Source organism: Pseudophryne corroboree, chromosome 9 (assembly GCF_028390025.1).
Source record: "Pseudophryne corroboree isolate aPseCor3 chromosome 9, aPseCor3.hap2, whole genome shotgun sequence".
Lineage (NCBI taxonomy): Eukaryota > Metazoa > Chordata > Amphibia > Anura > Myobatrachidae > Pseudophryne > Pseudophryne corroboree.
This window is the reverse complement of record NC_086452.1, coordinates 447,325,734-447,350,039: the sequence shown is the minus strand read 5'-3', so window position 1 is coordinate 447,350,039 and position 24,306 is coordinate 447,325,734. Positions and strand designations below refer to the sequence as shown.

Below are 24,306 nucleotides of genomic sequence, written 5' to 3'. Positions count from 1 at the left end.
TGTCGACTCCCTAGAGAGTGACATCACCATTACAGGCAATTGCTCCGCCTCCTCACCAACATCGTCCTCATACATGTCGACACACACGTACCGACACACAGCACACACACAGGGAATGCTCTGATAGAGGACAGGACCCACTAGCCCTTTGGAGAGACAGAGGGAGAGTTTACCAGCACACACCAAAAACGCTATAATTATATAGGGACAACCTTATATAAGTGTTTTCCCTTATAGCATCTTTTTTATATATTTCTAACGCCAAATTAGTGCCCCCCCTCTCTGTTTTAACCCTGTTTCTGTAGTGCAGTGCAGGGGAGAGCCTGGGAGCCTTCCCTCCAGCCTTTCTGTGAGGGAAAATGGCGCTGTGTGCTGAGGAGATAGGCCCCGCCCCTTTTCGGCGGCCTCGTCTCCCGCTCTTAACGGATTCTGGCAGGGGTTAAATATCTCCATATAGCCTCCGGAGGCTATATGTGAGGTATTTTTAGCCAAAATAGGTATTCATTTGCCTCCCAGGGCGCCCCCCTCCCAGCGCCCTGCACCCTCAGTGACTGCCGTGTGAAGTGTGCTGAGAGGAAAATGGCGCACAGCTGCAGTGCTGTGCGCTACCTTTAGAAGACTGAGGAGTCTTCTGCCGCCGATTCTGGACCTCTTCTAACTTCAGCATCTGCAAGGGGGCCGGCGGCAAGGCTCCGGTGACCATCCAGGCTGTACCTGTGATCGTCCCTCTGGAGCTGATGTCCAGTAGCCAAGAAGCCAATCCATCCTGCACGCAGGTGAGTTCACTTCTTCTCCCCTAAGTCCCTCGTTGCAGTGATCCTGTTGCCAGCAGGACTCACTGTAAAATAAAAAACCTAAGCTAAACTTTTCTAAGCAGCTCTTTAGGAGAGCCACCTAGATTGCACCCTTCTCGGCCGGGCACAAAAATCTAACTGGCTTGGAGGAGGGTCATAGGGGGAGGAGCCAGTGCACACCACCTGATCGGAAAGCTTTACTTTTGTGCCCTGTCTCCTGCGGAGCCGCTATTCCCCATGGTCCTTTCAGGAACCCCAGCATCCACTAGGACGATAGAGAAAATGTGTGGGAACAATATATTAGCCCAACAAAGCAAACCTGCTACATCATATGAGGGCGCTACTGTAGGGGAGGTCTGGTCATTACAACCCCCAGTTGTCAGGACTTAGTATAGGGTGTTATTGTCTGGTGATCACAGAGTGTTAGGTGCCAGGATAAAGGAGATCAGGCCGCTAAGTGTCCTCTTCCAGGCCCATACAATACGAGTGATCACGAGACATTCACTACAAAGTATAAATGTCAATAAGCAACTGCTAATAATAAAAGTGGGCCTGTGGTTTGAAAGAGGATACGCTCAAAGTTGCCCAAGACTCTTTCGGTGCCAGGATAGGGGAAGATAGGGAATGTTTAATTGTTACAATATAGTCTAGTGTGGTGTGAGGGGGCAGGGCTTATCCTCCTAAGCACTTTGATGTATATACTGAGGATGGGTCCCACTTGTCCTTCGCACAAAAGGTGTTAAGCTCCTCTAGCAACAGAAAAAGGAAAGAAAATCTGCGTTCCTGTGAAATTAGGGAATGTAAAGCTCCAAGAACACTACATGCTGTGATTATGAGGCAAAAATAAAGTTAAAAAGGAATATTAAGCCTTCTTTTAGTTTCACCTAAACGAGCAGTTTTAAGGACCCAGATGATAGTCACTGGTAGGAGAACGCAGAAGCCGTATCCATCTACTAGAGGATTTCCCTTAGTGGACCAGGAGCCACTGTCATAAATGTAGGAGGAACTAGCCAGGTTATATCACTCGGTCAGGAACTGTACTATAATATCTCCCACATGTCCAGCAGTACAGTTCAGTAACTATGCAGCTCGGCACAAAGTGACTTGCACCATCCACCCACCTATTGCCGTGCAATACCCTTACAAGATTCTGCAGACTGAGGAGATACCAACCTTGGTGATGGAGAAGTCCAGCCTGACATAGAGAATGACCGTGAAGAAGAGGATATAGAAGGCTCCAACGACCAGCAGAGGCTCCTGGAGCATCAAGATCTTGTTGAATGTGTAATGAAGCACGATATCCTGGATGTGCTGCTCAACCAGGTTGTTCTTGTGGGCAACGATGACCGGACGGCCAAATGTGTCTAGGTAGGTGTAGTGCAGCTCGTCTGGGTCTCGGTTAACCTCATAGGGGTTCTCCACATGGATGTGCCTGGAAAGAAGGTTACATTTTGAGGGCCAAGAGAAGAACACTTTACAAAAGGAAAAAATATTGAAATACCTAAAGGGATACTTTTGTAAAGTGGCACACGGCAGAAGTGTGCTGTAACCAATAGCAACTACCCAGATAAATAACAGTCTCCTCCCCAGTCCATTCTGCTGTGAGGTTGCAGTGCAGGAAAGATGGTCCATCTATGAATGGATGATAAAACTCTATAGCTGTAGTCTATTTCTAGAGGAAAAGGGGAGGGCTCCCTCTTCTGGCCATACAAGCTCACAGCAAAGGACCAGCTTCTGGTGGCTTCATGGTAATGGGTATATGAACCCAAGGGACCATCAGCTCAAGCATGACTGGAACCGGAATTGTACACTGACTGCAGAGTACAGACAGAGGCAGCTGCTGAATCAGGAGTATACGTTACGTGCAGTAAGTGCCAGTGTGCCATTAGCCTAACAAGCAAATCAGCACTGCAATGCCTAAGCCACTCGTACCTTTAGCACAAATGCGTCCCCTCACACAAGCTCTCTCCTAGTAAAGCAGGGGGTGTCCGTTTTAGGGACTCTCTAATCTTAAAAGAAGACCTAGCAAAACATCAGCTGCTTACTTTGCTCCTTCAGGAAGGATTATCTTCACGGTCAGTGAATCCACAATCTGTTCATCGAATACATGGTCAATGAATCTGATCCTCAGGGCGTACTGATCACCTGTGGGCAGAAAGCACAAGAACTTATCAGACTGCCAGCCAGATAACAGAACTATTCTAGCACTGGGAGGAAGAGCTCTAATGCCCATGTCTCATAACGCAGGACAGGATTTCCAGACCTGTACAGGAAAAATAGGATTTTGGTACTTACCAGGTAAATCCTTTTCTTTGAATCCATAGGGGGCACTGGAGTACTCTTGGGATATGGACAGCGTAGCAGAAACAAAGGCACTGAATATTTAAATTTAGAACTCTCCACCCCTCCATATCCCAGAGTACCTCAGTGTACGACCTCAGTGTTTTTTACTGAGCGAACAGGAACTATAGAGAGGTTGACAATGGAGAATTCCTATAACATAACGGACAACAACAAAGTTGACACATAACGTTATTGTCAACTAAACAGTTGACACCATAACCGATAGACCTTTATAATTTGAACCAATCGGTGAAAATGTGTTACCATAAGCTCCTCTGAGCTTAATACAAACCAGGTAAATAGGATTTTGGTACTTACCAGGTAAATCCTTTTCTTTGAATCCATAGGGGGCACTGGACGCCCACCCAGAGCAGTTTTACCTGGGTTGTTTTAAGCTCAGAGGAGCTTAGGGTAACACATTTTTCTTTTTCATCCACTAGGGGTCACTGGAGTACTCTTGGGACGTACCAAAGCTTCCCTCGTGGGCGGGAGAGCTGTTTGACACTTGTAACAGTAGGCAGCCAAAGCTAGATGCTGATGCCGCAACCGTTTAATAACGTGTAAACGCGCACAAACGTGTGCACTGAAGGCTATGTAGCCGCGTCGTAGACGCTCCACGACCAGCTGGTCCTGACATTCCCACAGAACCTGTGGAATGAGCTATTACTGACGAAGGCGACTGTAACTTAGCCTTAAAGTAAGCCTGACTTGTAGTCATTTTTATCCAACTGGATAATGTCTGCTGAGAAACTGGCTAACCCCAGTTGGCAGCATCATAGAGAACAAACAACGTATCCGTATGACGTACTGTAGACGTTCGGGACATATAGACGCGTAATGCGTGTACCACATTCAGAATTCTAGAATGTGCTGTCAACACAGGAACCACTATTAGTTTATTGATGTGAAGAATAAGAAAATCGGAATTCGTCCGAAGTTCTGTTTTGTCATGAGAAAACTCAAATACGGTGGCTTGGAATACCAGGCACCCAAATGTGAAAACAAAACCCTTGCCGAAGCTAAGGCTAGAAGAAAAACGTTTTCCAAGTGAGAAACTTAATCCCCATTTATTGTAAAGGTTCAAAATATGAAAACTGCAAGAAATCTGAACCCAGTTTCAAGTCGCATGGCGCTGTAGGTGGGATAAATGGAGGCTGCACTTTGATTCCACCTTGTAGAAAAGTGTGTACCGACGTAATAGAGTCAAACGTCTTGCACCCTCAGTGCAGATAAACGCAGTTCTCCATCCCACCCCATCTGTAAAATAACAGAATATGGGTAACATTGAAAGATGATGTCGGAAACTTCAGAGTTTCACACCCACCTATATAGGCACACCAAATTTTGTAATAATGAGCTGCCGTAAGCGGCTTCCTAGCTCGTAACATGGTTGGTATAACCGATACTGTAATGCCCTATATCTTTTCTTAAGAGGGCGGTCTGAACCACCACCCCGTAAACCGCAGCCGCGGTACATAGGTAAATAGGAGTAAAAGAATGGTCCCTGTTGTAACAGGTTGGACGTATTATGAGCGGGCAAAGATCGTGTGCAATTATTCCTTGGAGATTCGAGAAGCAAGCTCTCCGAAACCCATGAGATATCACTAGTATGACTGTGACGAACTGTCTTATGATCCGTTTTAGCAACGGAGAGAGCAGCGGAAAACGGTGGAGCCAGATACACGAGGCTGTATGACCACACGAATGTGAGAACCTCCACCGCCACTGCCCTTGTGATCTGTCGTTCTGTACACATACTGAGCGTTTGTAATTGTGGCGAGATGCCATCATGTATACCTGAGGGTAACCCCACCTGTGGATTCACATATGAAACACCTCTGGATTTAATGCCCAGTTTTCTGGATAAAAATCCCGACGGTTGAGATCATCTGTCTAACAGATGTCCACTCCCGGAATGAATCCCGTCGACAACATCACCTAATGGTGTTCTGGGCAATTGAGGATTCGAGCTACCTCCCGCATTGCCATGCGGCTTCTCGGTCCTCCCTGGTTGTTGTGTATGCAACTCCCGTTGCGTTGTCTGACTGCACTTGGACAGACTGAAAGCGAAGCATGTAGTGCATTGTAAATTGCACGGAGTTCCAGGACATTTATAGACAGCAATCTGTCGTGATCCGTTTTAGAACCCCTGTCGCTGATCTTTTTAACTACAACTCCTCAACCTCTGAGACTCTCGTCCAGAGTATATACACCCACGCCCCCCTGTGGGAAACGCGAGTGAAACTCGGCGAACTAAAGCGCTTTGAAAACACATCATTGTTCCTAATAGGCGAATACACCAATGTACCGCTAGTGTGCGTGGCTTTTGCACTAATTGTACTAGATGGTATATTTCTTCTAGGAATTGAAGTCGTTCAGACGGAATTAGATGCGATTGTTTTTGAACTTGACCTGCCACCGTGTACGTTAGTAGCGCAAGTAAGAGGAACTTCTGTTGAGACAGAGTTCTTATGAGCAGATCGTCTAAGTATGGAACGATTGTCACCGCCAGGGCTCTGAAATGAGCTATTGTCACCAACATCACTTTGGTGAATACCCGAGGCGTTGACCAGAGGCCAAACGGTAGAACCTGAAATGGTTAATGGTTGTGGCGTATTGCAAAACGCAAGACCTGTGATGCGGTGACCAAACCGGAATGGGTAAACACGCATTGTGAAGATCAAGCGCAATCATGCAATCTTCTGGCTCCAAATATGCAAGTACTAACTGCAGTAAATCCATTTCCAACTGTAGTAAGTGACTTGCTGATTGAGACTGCGACGGAGCCCTCTGGCTTCGTTACCCCAAACAGAGGGGAATAAGTAACCCTGACTCTGTTGGTGTACCAGGTGTGGAAATAAAACAGCTGAACCCAGCAGAGACTGAATGGCCACCTGCCAAAACGCCTAATTTCGTCCGACATAGGCAGTCTTTTAAACTGTAAATAGCGGATACATCCATGAGTGGATGTTTGGAAACCCGGCAAATGTCACGTGTAAAGGCGCGCTTCCACAATTGGAAATTCTAGATGGCCTGAGAGGCCGTTAAGCCACTGGCTTGTTGACTTTAGCACCCTGGCGTTACAAGTCGTGACTGCTTTTGTACCACAGCCTTGAAAAGACTGAAGTCTAAAAGGGATTAAACGTTGGGCCAAAGTATTTTCGTCTGAATATCAAATTTAGGACCAAACAACCTTGTTTTGGTGAAACTAGCGACGATGAAAAGCGAGAATCGTGTCAGCAGAAGCTTTACAGAGATACTCTGCAGCTTTTTATTAACAGTGATCGTCATTGTTTCCATACATAGAGCGTCTAGTGACCCCAATGTATCATGGGTGTTTATAATGTTTGTCACAGACGAATTCACCAATGACGGATTGTCCTATTTAGATGTGGAAACGGGTAAATAGATTTAAATGTTAGTCAGATATTCTAAATAATAACTCATTGAAGATCTGTTGTTTATGAAAATCGACAGATTACATGTTAGAGTCTACCTAGTCTCTGTAAAAATTGAGACACTGACTCACTGGTTATTAGCAATGTATGGTTGTCAAAACCCCGCACTATCTGACTGCTGGTCTAATGTACCCTTCTCACTTGTAGGTATCGCTGTGAGGTCTGACATATAATTGTCAGATTAAATTATAAGACCAGTTAAATTAACACCCTGGTACCCAAAGGGAAATTGGACCTTTGGAAATACTGAGACTCCTTTGTTAGAGCTGGCGGAGTAACTTCCGAGACTCCGATCTTACCGCTCCTGTCGAGCTGAGTTATGCTTAACATAGGATCTGGGACTGACCCGGCTTCCGGAGTGGAAACGTACAAACCAACAGAATTTGTGGTAGATTTATGTACAGCCATTGTAGTAAACCTTATATTTAGTCTGTGTTGGAGGCTTACCCCTTATACAGACAGACACCACAATAGCCAAATGACAGACACTTGCACTAATTAGTAAAATGTTTACTTAAAGTGTGTAATATATATATATATATATATATATATATATATATATATATATATATATATATATATATATATATATATATATATATATATTATATTATTGATAAATACAGTTTACATGGGCCTATGTGAAACCTGACCCAAATTTCCCACTAACACCCCTGCGCCTCCGGTGGCGTAGAGATGTAGTGTAGGAATGTTCTGGAATTACCACTGGAAGAAACAGGAAACATGATTAAAAATGGCCCCCATGCCATGCTTACATTGAAACTCATAGGAGAAGTTACAATACCTGCTGCCACTGAGACTCACAGTCTAGTATACACTGATAATCCCATGCAGGTTACAATACAATCACAGGCAGGTCACATGTAATATATGCTCTGTCTGCAGTTGTTATGTATTAATATCTTCTATAGCTATTCTGTTAATATTAATAACTTCTATAGATAAAATATATATAGGCTCAACAGCCTATTACACTTGTAGCATCTGGCAGCTGCAGCCACGCAGTAATCTGCCAGATCCCCCACTCCCTCCCCCTTCCCTGTACTCCCTGTAGCGCTGTGTCTCAGCGGGGAGCTGGGAAGCTTTTTGCAGGGAGGCGAAGGACCATAGCCCAGAGCAGCAGAGATCGGCTGGCCGGAGCGCGGCGTTGCTAAGCAAGCTGGCCGGGTCTGTTCTTGAGAGCACCGCTGTGAGAAGCTCTGTGCGGCGGGTCTCCGTCCCCCCCTCTGTGAGAGCACCGCTGTTCGAAGCTCTGTGCGGCGGGTCTCCGCCCCCCCCCCTCTCTGTACTCCCTGTAGCGCTGTGTTAGCGGTGAGCCGGGACGCTCACTGCAGGGAGACGAGAGACATTCAAAGTAGCGGAGGACGGATTGCCGGGCCGCGTAGCTGTGGCTAGTCAAGCTGCGGCGGGTCTCCCCCTCTGTGCGCTGCACTTTTCATACAGCGCTGACGGCGCGCCTGGTCGGAAGACGGAGCGCCTGGGTCGGGAGAACGGAGCGGCAGACGGCTTTGGACGGAGCGGCTGGGCTAAGTGGCAGTGCGGTAGTGAGCGGCGCACCCAACGGACCCCACACAGCGGGGCGGCCGCCTGCGCTGACCGCCCCGTTTCCCCAGCATACCTTTTGTAGGAGGTCTGCGACGGGCTTCTAAGCTCAGAGCTCTCCGGTCATAGCTGCGACGGGGCTTCTATCTGTAAGCTCCGTCCAGCTGTTGATCACTTTTTCATGGCTGTAACGGGGCTTCTTTCTGTAAGCTCCGTTCAGCTGTTGCAGACAGTGGGCTGCCTGTGGCTGTGAGGGTGCTCTTTGTGAGGACCGACACGCCATGCGCTGCCCATGCAGCGGCACTATCCCGGACCCATGTTTTTCAAGAAACTGGGAAGGGATGTAGTAAAAAGTAAAAATGAAAAATTAATAAAAATCTTCCACCAAGTGTGGGAAGTCCCCACAAGCCTTGTTCTTGCTGTGAGCACGGAAAAAACACTGAGGTCGTACACTGAGGTACTCTGGGATATGGAGGGGTGGAGAGTTCTAAATTTAAATATTCAGTGCCTTTGTTTCTGCTACGTTGTCCATATCCCAAGAGTACTCCAGTGACCCCTAGTGGATGAAAAAGAAAAGAAGAGGAAATACAGTCTGCAATGTTATAGCTAAGGTCTAGACGCAGGGAGTGCATTACAGATATTACAGTACGTGACATAACAAAAACTAATCTGCAACATTAGAGACTGTTACAAATTGGGCAGAAAACTTATTGGAGCTTAAATGTAGCACAGTCAAAAGCAGCAAAGTAGGAGTCCTGAAGCTGAATGAGAATATATTCCCAATACAGGTTGAGTATCCCTTATCCAAAATGCTTGGGACCAGAGGAATTTTGGATATGGGATTTTTCCGTATTTTGGAATAATTGCATACCATAATGAGATATCATGGTGATGGGACCTAAGCTTAAGCACAGAATGCATTTATGTTACATATACACCTTATACACACAGCCTGAAGGTAATTTTAGCCAATATTTTTTATAACTTTGTGCATTAAACAAACTGTGTGTACATTCACACAATTCATTTATGTTTCATATACACCTTATACACACAGCCTGAAGGTCATTTAATACAATATTTTGAATAACTGTGTATTAAACAAAATTTGTGTACATTGAGCCATCAGAAAACAAAGGTTTCACTATGTCACTCTCACTCAAAAAAGTCCGTATTTCGGAATATTCCGTATTTCGGAATATTTGGATATGGGATACTCAACCTGTAATAGTATTTTATACATACGTACGTACACACACCAGATACGGGAAAAGACGCACAGACATAAATGCAGTGTATGGAGAATATAGCAGAGTGTAATAAATAATCCTTAAACACTTGTTATCGGACGGAACACCACAGAAGACAGACAATCCAATCTGCGACTTACCCAGGTTATACAGGTACTCATAGCTTGGCAGGTTGTAACCAACGGTGTAATGGGTTTTCCATCCTCCAAAAAGTGGGAACCTGGGCCGGATCTCCATCTCAACAGAGTCGTCAAGAACCAACAGGTGGCTGGTAGAGATGTTTCCAATTTCATCTCTGTAGTACACGTCCTGGGCAGCTGCTGGCAGGATCGTCTAAGAGGGGGATATTGGGATCCAAAGATTAAAGTCAGACAATGAATCCCAGGAAACGCGAGGTGTATGTGTGTGTGTGTGTGTGTGTGTGTAGCAGAACACTGCCACAAGTTACAGCTATAATATTCAACAGAAGAAATGATAATCTTACAATGAAAGTCTGACGTAATAAAATTACCTGTACTCGATAGCGAATGTTTTAAGGGCGAATATAATGGCCCAGAAGAACGCAGGAGCCCCGATATATGATATGACATAATTCCACCCGTCTCTCTATAAACCAGCCCTGAAGACCCTTTGTGTCTGTTTCGGGTGTCGCCTGACAAAACTTTTTTCACTTGTAAACTTTTTCTCCCCCCTCCATTTGCAATATTACATTGAGACCAGGTTGAAAATGTTTCAATTGCTTAATATTCCCTTCTATTCGGAATCGGACAGTGTTCCTTACCTTAAAGGATTTGACTGACGATATCCCGCTGTCCGGCTGTCTCTGGTAGTCGTATCTTGAGAAGGGTCCCTTCAAATAGGCCCCAGTGTGCTTTAAATCAACAGTCTCCTCTACGGCAATGTTTCCCCAATGGGAGACCTCAACAAGGCGGGTCATGCGGGTAATAGTGAGGAAGGGGCTATTGTTCTCATAGTGTACCTTTAGGGGGTCCTGAGGATTAAATGCACAAAGGTTACTGAAAGAAGAGAGTCTTCATGAGAATTATAAAGTATCTTATCTCAGACTGTAAAAAGAAGGGGAGATCCTTACACTAGATCAGGGATGGGGAACCTTCGGTCCCCCAGCTGTTGTTGAACTACACATCCCAGCATGCCCTGCAACAGTTTTAGAATGGCCAAATAGCAGAACTGTAGCAAGGCATGCTGGTATGTGTAGTTCAACCACAGCTTGAGGGCTGTAGGTTCCCAATCCCTGCACTAGATGATGAATCAATATTAGGTAGACATTTGTAGGGGGCAAACTCTATGATTAACATACAAGGGGTTAATCTATCAAACAATGGAGTAGAAAAGTGAACCAATTGAGTAGTTGCCCATAGCAACTCAGCTTTAAGGTTTCATTTCTCAAGTACATTCTATAAAATATTAGGTAAAGCAGATTGGGTGCTATAGCCAACTTCTCTTCTCACTGATTGATAAATCAACGCCAAAGTCCTAGATCTAAGCAGCGGTGTTGGCGAACAGGTCAAAATAAGATGACGAAAGACATTTCCATGACTTCCGAGCCAACATTAATTATTCATATTGGATAAAGTGTGTGAACCATTAGATTTACTAATGGGTGGCGAAGACTTAAAGACGTTCTCTGTTTAACTCAGAGGTTCGCTCCTTTTCCCCCAAACACTGTGAATGATGCGGCATAAATAAGTTAATATATTTGGTTGCAAAGTTACTTACATAACTCCATGCTGCAATGTCTTTGAAAGGGCCGTATTCAATGGTGTCATCGGAACGGGACGGGTTGCCCAGCTTGGTGTAACTCTCCACATTCCGCGAGGACAGCTTGACACGTGTGGTTTGGGAGACGGTGGCATACGGGGAGTAGAAGTAATGGTTGCCTTCAAAGGTTACAAACTGTTTATCTGCCTGCGTGATCTGGGTGGGGTAAGGCTTCAGGATGTGGGTGAAAACAGTCTCAATATGCACTTTGGTCTTCGCGCCAGGGGACAATGATGATGGAAGGAGGACGGTGAATTGTTTGCCGCTGAAATAAAAATTATTTGAATATTTAACATGCATCTTCTGTTCATTCTGTAATAGACCGGTCCTTTTATTTTATTTTTACCCAGACACAAACAAATGTTTATTGGAACTCCAATACCCCTTACCCACTGAGCCGAGACACCGTATTATTGCAGGAGCAAGCCGGTGTGACCCAGATCCAGACTCTGTGAAAGGGTCGGCAGGGGTCATGAATCCAAGGTCCACTACCTGGGTCACAACCAGGTCAGCTGCACTGTGAAAGGAGACCCGGGTCATGCCTAAAACGCTGGCTCAGGAGCAATCGGAGAATTTATAATCACCAAGCGTCCTGTGTGAGCGGAGACGACCCAGGATAATCTGGCGGCATGAAATGGGTAAGTCTAGGTGAAGCCCTGGCTCCAACCTGTGTTCGCTAATCTGGATCGAACTCTGGGGATCAGTGTGAAAGGGGTATTATATAGATAAGACAAAGCACGGAGAGTAAAAGATACGTGCGACACTGGCCTGAAGGCGCACACACACTGGGCGTTTTGCCCAGTGTGTACGCTGAGCGATGATGTGAAAAATTGCTGGCCGGAAAAATCGCATACACACAGATTTTCACGGGGGTGAACCGCTTTCCACAGTAGGAGAGACTGCGGAAAGTGGGTCACTCGGCCGGTAAAAGACAGACGGACGGCAGCGGCCAGCGTTGATGCAAGAGCGCGCATCAGCGCTCACCGCTTGGCCATACACAGTAGGGGACAAAAGTGTGTATGGCCGAGCGGTGAGCTCAAAACGCCAAAAATGTGCTACTTTTAGCTCAAAATGGCCCCGTGTGTATGCACCTTTAATCAGAACAGCAGATGAGAGGAACACTAAAGCAGCACAGTAGCAACAACACAGCTACAGCCAGACAATCATGCACATAGCTACAGATAACCAAAGTCTCACCTTCTCCCTTTGCCTTTTGTTTCATGTATTTCCAGGTAGCCGTCCTCCTCATCCTCCCCCTTCACCTGTATCACACACAATGAGAGGGAGTATTAGCAACACGCTCTAAATACTCTCCATCTGCAGCCGGTGCAAATCACTCAGCATTACAGTGTCATATACATGTATAAAGGATGCAGAAATCTCAGGAGTCACCAGATCAATCTTTATCTCTCTGAACATCTACATCATTTCAGCAACACTGGAGAGAGATCTTGAGATGTGTAACATTATAGGAAGATGGGCCTAGTAGGCGTCATGTTTAGCCAGCTCTAGTCAGGCCTGCCATCACCCTGCACAGGCCACTCCAATATTGCATGTTTTCTAGATAGCCTCTCACTGGAGCAAATGGACCAGTTGTCTGCCTGTGCCCCTGAGAGGAGAGCTGGGAAACATGCAGGTCGCAGAGATAACGATGACACATTCAGGACCAGCAGCTTGCATGGTTATTTTTCCGCCAATCATCTGTTAGAGAAAACAAAGCACCCATACACACACAGAGGGGACATACAAACAATCAAGTCCAGGAGGGATAAGACCCCCATATTTACATGTAGATAATGGAATACTACACGTTTTATATATTTTGGTTAGTACATTACAACAAAGAAATTGGATCCACTGCTTGTCAGCATATTTAATATAATGCAGATGAAACATATGTGGGCCATACACCAGACCAACTAAAACGGCGCTCCACATGGATACACACGATATCCCGGTAGACGGGACGACGCCTCCACACATCTAAAACTCTCATCAGGCCAGCCGACTAACATTTTTAGGGGGGGTAATTCAAATGGTTGAAAAGTCGGTTGGGTGTCTGTATTTTCCGGTCTATAAAGGCCCGTACACACCGGCCGATATATCGGCCGTTCTCCTGAACGGCCGATATATCGCGGGTCCGTCAGCCAGTGTGTACGGCCGATACGTCTGTGAACTTCGTCGTTCACAGACGTATCGTGTCGGCACCGCAGCACAGCCGACGGCCAATATATTTACAGATATATTGGCGCGTCACTGTGCGTGTACGGCGGTCAACCGACCGCCCGTACACATGCTGCGGCGGCCGGCGGTGATTGACAGCTGAACTGGGCGGTGTTCATGACGTCATTCCCCAACGGATTGGGCAGCGTGTATGCTCAACACACTGCCCGCTCCGTCCATAGATATATCTGCCGGTCAATTGATCGGCAGATATATCTTTCCAGTGTGTACCCACCTTTAGATATGAAAAAACAGACACCCAACTGACTTTTCAAACAATTGAATACCCCCCGCAGTGTCCACCCTGGGCTGTTTCAGCAGGATGCTGCACCCTGTCCAATCTTAAAGTGGTAAAACGCTCCCTGCTGAAAACTGCCTGCCCGGTGCCATCCTCACCGGCAGGCCGCAGTGTCTAGTGGGGTGGGAGAGTTGCCGTTTCCGATCGCAGCCAGGCGAATATATTCCTTGTGCATGCCCCGCATCACTTTACTTAGTTACCAGTTACAAAGCACCATGTTAGTTATAAATACACACTAGACGAGAAAGCAGAAGATCTCGCTCAGAGGGGCCGACCTGAGCGAGATCTTTTACAATCTCGTCCAGTGTGTACACTCAATGTCAAGGTGCGCGCTCCTGAACACGTACAGACGAGGGAGGTCCTCGTTAACGACTAGCCATGCAGCAAATGCAGAATGGGCGTCGTTCACCCCCTGCCGTTGCTCCCTTCCCCACTGGCATCAGCAAGTGTGTATGCGCTTGCCGATGATTGGCGTCGGCGGGGACTCGTTTAGTGCGTACTGGGCTTTAGTCTGTCGCTGGAGCAGCCACCACAGACATCACCCCGGTGCAGGACAACCTACCAAATCACGTAACTTATAGGTACTTCTGTAACCAATATCACTGGTCTGTATGTATACTGACATTTTTGGAACAGGCAAATGTTATTTCTATTAGAAGACTGTGAAACCTGACACACACAGGGGCAGATGTATTAAGCCAGGAGAAGTGATGAAGCAGTGATATATGGAAGGTGATAAAGCACCAGCCAATCATTTTGAAAAATGAGTTAGGAGCCGATTGACTGGTGCGTTATCACCTTCCACTTCTCCAGGCTTAGTACATCTGCCCTACGTTCCCTTATAGTAAAGAGCTACCAGCTACAGCCGCAGGTGTCAAAGTCACAGTGAGAGTGTGGATGAAGGTATTACAGATACCGATGTTATCACGGGGGAATATATTTCTCCTGAACAAGTGACTTCCTGTTGAAGGACACACCTTGTACTCCGCTACACAGTATACATAATTCAATCTGTGATAGATATATCTGCAAAGGACACAAACTGGTGGTTCCCCCCCCAATACATCATATTAGGGTTTCTTTAAGCTGTTGGGAGACTATTACTAAAACTGAGGCACAGTAGAGAATGGAGACGAAACAATGTTACAACAGCGGACGAGAGACTGGGAACATTAAAGCCAAACACGCAGCTTATTATGTATGTGGGTGTAAACTGCATTTTCTATAGATCATGTCATTCAAAGCACTAGTGATCTCATCAGCGCCACATAATACGTAATGAAGGCTTACTACCACTGTAACTTCCCAAACCAATCACTGGACTTGGTGATCTTACTATGCGTGATGCACTTTATGTGCCGTGTGACAGGTCACTATATACAGAATTGCACTAAGTCAATATACTGTTAATAAACCTAAAATATATTTTTTAAATGCTTTCACAAATAAAATGCAACTCAAGAAAGATCTAACACAATGTAATAATCAGGACCATCCCAGTCTACACTGCACCTCCTACCCCCACACAGGCCTGATTACACCCTACACACAAATCACCATATTAATCCCATAAGCATGACACCTCACACACTGTGCTACAAACACAGACACTTCCCAGTGACAAGCAGAGGGAGTAACTCTGTATCCTGTACAGTATGACAGTGTGAGGGGAGGGGGCTGCGCTGTGTGCTGACGTGTCGATCTGCAGCAGGGTAAGCAGCCACATGCGGAAGAGACAGAGTCCTGTCATGTAGTACACACAGCTCTGCCTGCACAGTATAACTGCCCTGCACAGTATCACTCACATCGCTCAACTAAGTGTGCGCAATGTATAATCTGCAAACCTTATACTGTGTATATACACACACACACACACACACACACACACACACACACACGAATATTAACATGTAATACACATAGCAGCACAATATTATCCTGCACAGTGACAGTGTGCCAGGTGTGACCGGCAACATATACTCTCCAAAGCTTATACTGTGTACATATACACACACGTATACTAATATGCAATACACACAGCTCTGCCAGGCCTGGGTCACATAGCAGCACAGTATCATTAGCCGGTACAGTGTGACAGTGCACCAGTTGTGACCCGCAGTGCTCATCCGAGTGTGCACAACATATAATCTGCAAACCTTATATCCACACACACATACTTACATGACATACCCACAGCAGTACTATATTACCTACACCGTGTGACTCGCAAAGTGTAATCTACAAACCTTATACTGTGTACACGCATGCAGACATACAACGCATGCAGTAACTAATAGAAAAATACTACTATATAGCATGCACCATTGAGATTATATATATATATACACACATACATACATACATATATACTGAAGAGAGAGAATGGTTTAGTCCCCAACATTGCAATGCAGGTGTGTGTGTGTGTGTGTATATATATATATATATATATATATATATATACACACACACACATATATATATATATATATATATATATATATATATATATATACACACACACATATGTATACACACACACAATGCAGCCCCCTCCCTTCCCCTCCAGCCCACATACTGACCCCCAGGAAGGCCAGGTGCTCGGCCAGCTCGGGCTCCAGCGCCACCAGGAAGGACTGAGCGGCTCCCGGCCCCGGGTTGGACAGCTTCACCTCGGCCGTCACTTTGGCCAGGTGGCTGCTGAGGTCCACGGTGCGCCTGACGTCCTCGTTGAGCAGGTCGTGGGCCCGGCAGGCGGCCAGCAGGGCTGAGAGGATCAGAGCGGCGCGGATGGCGGGACGCTCCATGGCCGGGCGGCGGAGGATGGAGGCGGATTATCCTGTGGGGGCCGCTGGCGACTCCAGCTACAGCTCATTCATCTGCCAAGCGGGAACAAGATGGCCGCCCAGGACCCGCCGCAGCCTAGCAACTGCAGGGTATCCTCGGCGATGCCTGATACAGCGCGCCAGGTATGCGGGGTGCTGTCACGCTGTGTCACCTTTATGCCGACCGCAGTTGTATATACAATCAGGCCAATTCCAAATATACCCCACACGTTACAATAGACACTATGTACTAATTACATATCTCAGTGTTTGTGAACAGGCGAGGGTAGGACAGCTCCGTGTACCGGGGGATAGAGCGTCTCTAGTTACCAGAGGAGAGCTGAGCTGTCCAAATGGGATGTGGAGGTGTCACCCATAGCAACCAATCACAATCCAGATGTGATTTATCTAGCAAATTCTATAAAATGATAGCTAGAATCTGATTGGTTGCTATGCATGGGCATATCTATTATGGGTGCAGAGTGTGCAGTGCACAGGGGCCACCCCGCACCCCTTACCTGTACTTATCTTTCACCCCAATAATCCAGGCATGGACACATTTAAAACCAGGACCGTTTGGGTGCCTTGAGGAACGAGTTTTGGAACCTCTGAACTATGCTATGGAAGACCATCGATGGTTTCACCCACCGATGGTCATCCCTGTTCTTCCACTGATTGGCCTGCGGGCCAATCACAGCCTGGGGGGGGGCTTAAAGGGTGTCAGGGGAGGAGCTATGCTCGTGTCCTGGCACTTGCTGGAAAAAAGAAATGTAAAAAAAAATCTGATCCTTCTATACCATCGATGACAGATAACCATTTTGTTTTCCCCATCGAGGGCAAAGTATTTGACATCAAGCACAGACCATCGATTATTTAGAGTAATCGATGGTTGATGGCCATCCCTACTCCGGAAAGAAAGGGGGGGGGGGGGCTAGGGATGGGCATCGGTGGGTTATCCTCCGATGGCTGACATTGGTGTACCATTGATGGCAACCATCAATTGCATAAAACTTTATGCTAGGGAGCCATCGATGGTTTCTCCCATTGATGGTTATAACCTGCTTTAATATGATGTGGGACAATCAGTGACTGGGGGTGGGGCATAGCGGGTGTCAGGGGGCGGAGCTATTCTTCATGTCCAAACACATTGTAAAGGGAGGGGGGGAAAACTATTTGGTTGGTCTTTACCATCGATGGCAGGAAATCATGTGGTTTCCTCCATCGATGGCTAAAGTATTCAATAGCGGCCATAAACCATAGATGATTTTGAAACATCGATGGTCATCCCTAAGTGGGGGCATGCGGAGACTGCACATGGGCCGCCTCCTCTGTTAAACCATCCCTGTTGCTATGGAGTACAGTAGGCGTGTCCCATGATGAACACAGAACACCGTTTTAAATGGGAAGGCAGCAGATGTGTGTACTGACTTTCATGTTGTTGTATCTGTTTTACTAGTAATATGATTTCAGAAATGCTGTTATTCGTTTTGCTGCTATGTCATCATGGCTCACTGCCTTTCATTTTCCTGATAGCAGGAACATTGGGCCTAATTCAGACCTGATCGCTCCTAAGCGAATTTGCAGATGTTTACGATCGGATAGTCGCCGCCCAGAAAGAATGAAATACCGCCCCGTTCAAGTCTGTGTACGCCGTGCAAAAAGCTTTGCAAACGCCGGTCAGCTGCAAATCCGTTCGCAACTCACTCACCATCTAATGATTTTTCCAGCCTGTGTAGTATGTGGTAGCCCAGGACTTACTCCTACAGTGTGATGAGAACAGGCTGATCGGGGCCGGAGCTGATGTCACACACCCTCCCTGAAAACGCTTGGGAACGACTGTGTTTTTCCTGACACTCCCAGAAAACGGTCAGTTACCACCCCCAAACGTCCACTTCCTGTCAATCAACCCTGTGGTTGCTGGCAGCAGGGCTGAATACTGCTTCAACCTGGGTCGCTGTGCGGTGTAAACAGGTTGCTAATGCGTCCCGTTTCCCGTTCACACTGTATGGTTGTGCAGCACTTGGTGATCATCTGATCTTCAAGTGCCGCCTCCGCACACGTCACCGCTGACGTCACCAACCCGGCAATATGCTGGGCAGGGGACGCCACTGTGAAAGGGACCTAGGCGGGTCGCACCCGTGTACGGCTACGGCACTATATTGTGCGCTGTTCATACTGCACGATGACCGATGGTATGCTATATTGTGCGCTGTTCATACTGCACAATGACCGATGGTATGCTATATTGTGCGCTGTTCATACTGCACGATGACCGATGGTATGCTATATTGTGCGCTGTTCATACTGCACGATGACCGATGGTATGCTATATTGTGCGCTGTTCATACTGCACGATGACCGATGGTATGCTATATTGTGCGCTGTTCATACTGCACGATGACCGATGGTATGCTATATTGTGCGCTGTTCATACTGCACGATGACCGATGGTATGCTATATTGTGCGCTGTTCATACTGCACGATGACCGATGGTATGCTATATTGTGCGCTGTTCATACTGCACGATGACCGATGGTATGCTATATTGTGCGCTGTTCATACTGCACGATGACCGATGGTATGCTATATTGTGCGCTGTTCATACTGCACAATGACCGATGGTATGCTATATTGTGCACTGTTCATACTGCACGATGCAGTGTACAAAGACACAATATATCGTTACCTGCTGCATGTAACTGCATATAGCCGTTCCCTGGGCACGTAATCGGGCATGCCCACTATGCGATGTGTACGATCTATCTTTCCAATATGCATTGGGACGATATATCGGATAATATATTGCCTAGTATGTACCCGGGGTCACAGGGAATGTATTCAAGGTATCTTCAGGAACAACTAGTATTACCTAAGGATCTACTGTGTTAGTCAATTAATGCACCTCTGCTCCAGCTACATGATCAGGAAAACATGCTCTGTTATGGCTCCATGAGGACTGGGTTTGAGGAACACTGATCTAGATCCACCTTCATATCCAGTTATTGCCATTTCTCAGGTATTTGATGTATTTCCTTTATATGCTGCATATAAATTCAGTGAAACTGCAAAACAGAAACAAAAAGCCCAAAAATTGAAAGAACAATAGAAGTTATACCTCTAGGGGGAGCTCATTGCATTTACAATGGCCTGAAAGGCTGAAGCCATACAGCTGAATGAGGACCTCTTTCTATCATACCATAGAGCTGTAATGGGTTTGGGTGCTGTCCAGGGGTGTATCTTCCTATTGGCCAGGATGGCACTTGCCAGGGGCGCCGCCCGGCAGTGCCACCTGCGCCAGGGGGTAGAATGACATAGTAGTTCTCACTGAGTACATCCCTTAGCAGTGCTCATCCACTGCCGGACTCTCAGTAGCGTATTGCACTACAGTCACAGTGATGGTGAATATAGCCGGGGAGCGGGGCACTTCCAGGTATGGGGAGGGGCGAGGCACCTCCTCTTCCTCTTCCGCTCCCCTTCTCATTGGTCCCACGCGGTCTGTCACCAAACACCAGCCACTACAATCAGCACCAGTCAGCAGTGCAGCATGAGCATACCTGTACATTTTCTGCGGTACCGTAGCTGCACTGCATGGTCTATGCTGGCAGTCTGGATCACAGCTTACAAAGAGCTCTGTATGGAGAGGTATCTAGACCAGTGACTGCCTGTTCAGCTGTGTTGAGACACCTTGTCAACTGGAGTTGCTGGGACATGTAGTGCCATCACACCTAGAGAGGTTTTTTTTAACTGTATGTATGTGTGCATATATCCACTCGGTGTCCCTGTCCGCATCCTTCTTGTAATTCCCCCTCAGTGTTCCTGCCCGCACCATCCCTGTAACTGTCCCCTCAGTGACCCTGCCCATACACTCCTCTTATTCCCTCTCAGTGTCCCTGCCCTCACCCTCCCCGTAATTCCCTCTCAGTGTCCCTGACCTCAGCCTATCTGTAACTCCCCGCTCTGTGTCCCTCGGTGGGGGAGGTGGGGGGTGCCAGTTCCTTACTTTGCCAGGGGCGCTCAGAACCCTAGAACCACCCCTGGTGCTGTCTCTCTGAGACTGACCAGTACTGCCAGTAAAGTTCCTGTCCAGGTAAGATAGAGGTATTGGGGTATGTTGTGGTGTATTAGTAACAGACCTGCACTGAGAACATCCCCCGAGGCCCCAAGTTTGCTGCTTGGTGCCCCCAGTCCTCAGCTTTGCTCCTCACAGTTCCTTGAGATGTCATGTAGCCTCTTCCTTTTGAACATTTCCAGAATAGGCCCCGTTCTCACTGTGGAGGTTACTACAACACTCATCGTTTCCCTACTATCACAACCTCATGATATCTGGCCTTCCACCGGTCCATCTATCCTGCTACAATTCCTACAAAATACCACAACTATACTGATCCTACAGCTTTACTAAGCCACGTCAATGGATGACTATAATATATAGAAACCACTACAGAGCTAAAGAACTGCTGGAACTCCACACTGGTAAGCTGCATGTCGGTTAGAGGCATAGGCTGTAGGGGGGGGGGGGGGGGGGAGGAGGGTTAGGCTGCTGGGTGGGGGTGGGGGGGAGGATTAGGCACCCCAGGGAAGGGTTAGGGTTAGGCTGCGGGGGAGGAAGGGTTCAAAGACCCAAGCCCATAGCACAGTTTTTGCACTGCACTGGGTGAATTGGAACACGCACGTCAAGCTTCAATAAAAAAAAGCCCATGTCCAGTGTGACAGGACGGTTCCGTACGAAAGCACTCGCCGCTTTCGCGTCCCGTCTCCTGCGCACAGATTGGAAGGTCAAGTCACACGAGGCCTGACCACATAGGGGATTCCCGCTTACCGTCAGTAACCGCCTGTTACTGACTCCACCCACTGCGTTGTGGGCGGGTTTATGCTGCCACCACCAAACTCCTAACCTGCCGTGGCGTTTGGAACCACGGTTCTGCTCTGTATGTGCCGACGCACTGCCTTACCACACCTGTGTGGTGCTGACGAATCCCCACTAGCCACTTGCTAGGCCTCTACCGGTAGCTGGCGGAGGGCGGAACTTGGAGACGTTAGTTGCTTCCCTGGACAGTCGGAGGACGGGGCTAGGTTTGGCCTAACCCTGTAGGTCACAAGATGAAGCAATCTTCTTGAGGCAATGGTGTTTATTTGCTCAACGATAACCTTTAAAAAGGCTCCTCCCTATTGCTAGGGGCAACAGCATACAATCAGATGTTTCAGCAGAATAAAGATGGTACAACTACAAATCTGGAGGCACGCAGGTCTCCTTTTTATGTCAATTTTTCACACAGTATCACAGGGGGGTAAGCCCTCCCTGTCTTCTCCAACCAATCAGGTTATTTTACAAAATACCAATAAATCACATTTTACAAGGATATACGTGCAATAAAACAATATCCTCCTTCCTGTGACACAGACGTTTGGTATCAGATTAACATTCACTATTGATAAATTTATCACATAGCTTCAAAATACAAATGTTTCTGTCTCATTCACATCTCCAGGCAAACCCAGTGTTTGAGATTACAACAGGAAGGCTACAATACAAACAAACAGTCTTCCTTCCTGCATCAGCCACCCAGGGCTCGCACATCAACCAAATCAGGTACATGAAACAAGTTCCAAGCCCATAGACCCAGTGATTAGCATCTCTCTCTAAGGAACTTACACATCAAAAGGTATTGTCCTTCACACCTCTCTGCTAGGACAGGGCCATTAGCATGCCACTTCCTATTTCCAGAGGATAAGAGATGATTATTCAGACATCTATAAGAGTAAGTGCATTTTCCTCTTTAAATATACAGATGACCACATCTTGAATATAAAATAAATACAGTTAAACATGCAATCCTACAATTGTGCACAGAGCACTACATATGACATGTTAAAACACATCATTAAACAAACTTTTAAACAGTCCGCGCCCAGCGCCGTAAGTACGTTTAACAGTGACGCCAAGCGCCTATTGTCCGCAACATGGCGTCGGGCACTAGGGGTTAACCCCTTCAGTGCCGCGGCGGCCATTTTCCACGTGGCTGAGGCCTCTCCGGCCACACTCCTCCCCCCCATTCAAGCGGGTCAACCAGGGACCCATGTCCCAACGATTTGGGTCCTGGTCCCGCAGTCCCTTGTGTTGAAGGGGGACGCTACCTAGGGGGTGTAGGCTCCGGCCTAGACAGTTCATTCATAGTGTAGTGGGCCCCTTTTCGTGGGTGCACAATGTACAAATAGTCCATCTGAAGTCCAAGTTCAAGGCTCCACAAAAGTCTGTCCAATTTCCCCAAGGTAGATTGCAGCCACCGAACTGGTGGGTGGTAAGTCACCACGGTGGGGGGCCGGTTACAAACAAGTGCCACCCAAGGTGTCCCAATTGTGGCATACCCCACCTCCCACCATAGCAGTTTTCTGCTCAAACAGGCCACAGGGTGCTCCTGCCCATATGGCTCCTCCTGGCTCAGTACTACTCCCAGTCCGTGCAGTGGCGCAGTAGTTCGTAACACACAGTCCTGGTCAAGAATGTGCGCCATCAGCACTGGAGCGGGTACCCGAGCCTCCTTCAATGACTGGAATGCCAACTCGCAAGCGGGTGCAAAGTCCACTGACTTGGGAATGCCCTTCCTAGCCATCTCTGTCAAGGGGTTCACTACAGGACTAAAGTCAATGACAACATGTCCGTAGGGCCTTACAGGTTCTAAGGTCAGTACCGGTCTGGGTGATGTGGGTCGGGGACAGCCTCTGGTTGCCTCCACCCCCTCTGGCTTGGGCCTACCCCTGTCTCCTCCCACATGGTGCCCCAGGCACTGCACCTCCGTCATACCTGTCTGGCAACTGTCTGCCCTAACTGTCAGACCTGCCCTCCAATCCTCATCTGTCGACCTATGACTCGGGAAACCTACCGTCACCTAGGCCTACTCTTTCCTCCTCGTCCGCTACCTGTGCCGCAGTAATGGCGGCCAGACCACCAGCCTCTGGATCCTGTGTGGCATCCACTACAGGGAGGCTGCGTGTCTTCCCCGATCTACTGAGCACAGGCAGGGGACCTGCTATGTCCACAGCAACTTGCTGCAAGGGTTCTCCTATGGGCAGAGGCCCAGAGACAACACAACCGCTGGAGTGCCCCAGCTGCCAACGCATGGCACCAGCCTTACAGTTGGTCTGGGCGTCATCCGACATTCCAGACTAGGGTAAGCTCTGTGTCAGGCACTTCAGGGTGCGGTCTGTCTCCGGGTTACTGTCCAAAGGGGTTTCGCTGGCAACCGACACCTGTTGCGCAGGAACGTTCCCTGAGGGGACCAGTTGGACACATTCCCTATCTGGTCTATCCCCTCCCACTTTCCTGGCTACCCTGTACCTTAACCCTTCCCGCCAGGTCAAACTTCCTGCCCCAACCCTGTCAAGGCCGCTGCCAGAGTGGCGCCTCATGCCTTTCTGGGATGGGTCAGAGAGTTGAGCCTCCCTAAACTCCTGCCTGTGGCCCTCAATCTCTCCTAAATTGGGACACTCTACAGGGGGATCTAGGTGGGGACTACTAGGGTCAGTCTGGTAGGGGTCAGTCATGGAAAAGTCAGTGTGGTTTCTCATACTCACCGCCGGAGTTGGCAAACCACTTGGGTCAGGAGCATCAGTGGGCACCCCCACAGGATCAAACAAGCTGAAACCGACATCCTCTGCGTTACTAGGGGACGTAGGCATACCAGAGGCAAAAGGCATGCGGGGTCGATGTGCCGATCTAGCCGCTGTAATCTTTTCCTCTGGGCTGGTTGATGCTGTGGTTGGCTGTGCTGGCAGTT

The 24,306-nt window shown here is 47.6% G+C and overlaps 1 protein-coding gene across 1 annotated transcript in view; it reads right to left on the bottom strand.

Annotated features, from left to right (window-relative positions):
* The window catches only part of RPN1 (ribophorin I), a 20,887-nt gene extending 4,264 nt beyond the window's left edge, over positions 1-16,623 (bottom strand). The window contains exons 1-7 of the mRNA XM_063941164.1: positions 16,288-16,623; positions 12,385-12,449; positions 11,146-11,452; positions 10,190-10,399; positions 9,549-9,741; positions 2,840-2,939; positions 1,968-2,226 (exon numbers count right to left, since the gene is read on the bottom strand). Coding sequence (XP_063797234.1) covers positions 1,968-2,226; positions 2,840-2,939; positions 9,549-9,741; positions 10,190-10,399; positions 11,146-11,452; positions 12,385-12,449; positions 16,288-16,512 — 1,359 coding nt within the window. The 5' untranslated portion in view covers positions 16,513-16,623. The remainder of the gene's footprint in view (positions 1-1,967; positions 2,227-2,839; positions 2,940-9,548; positions 9,742-10,189; positions 10,400-11,145; positions 11,453-12,384; positions 12,450-16,287) is intronic.
* Between the last annotated feature and the right edge of the window lie 7,683 nt (positions 16,624-24,306).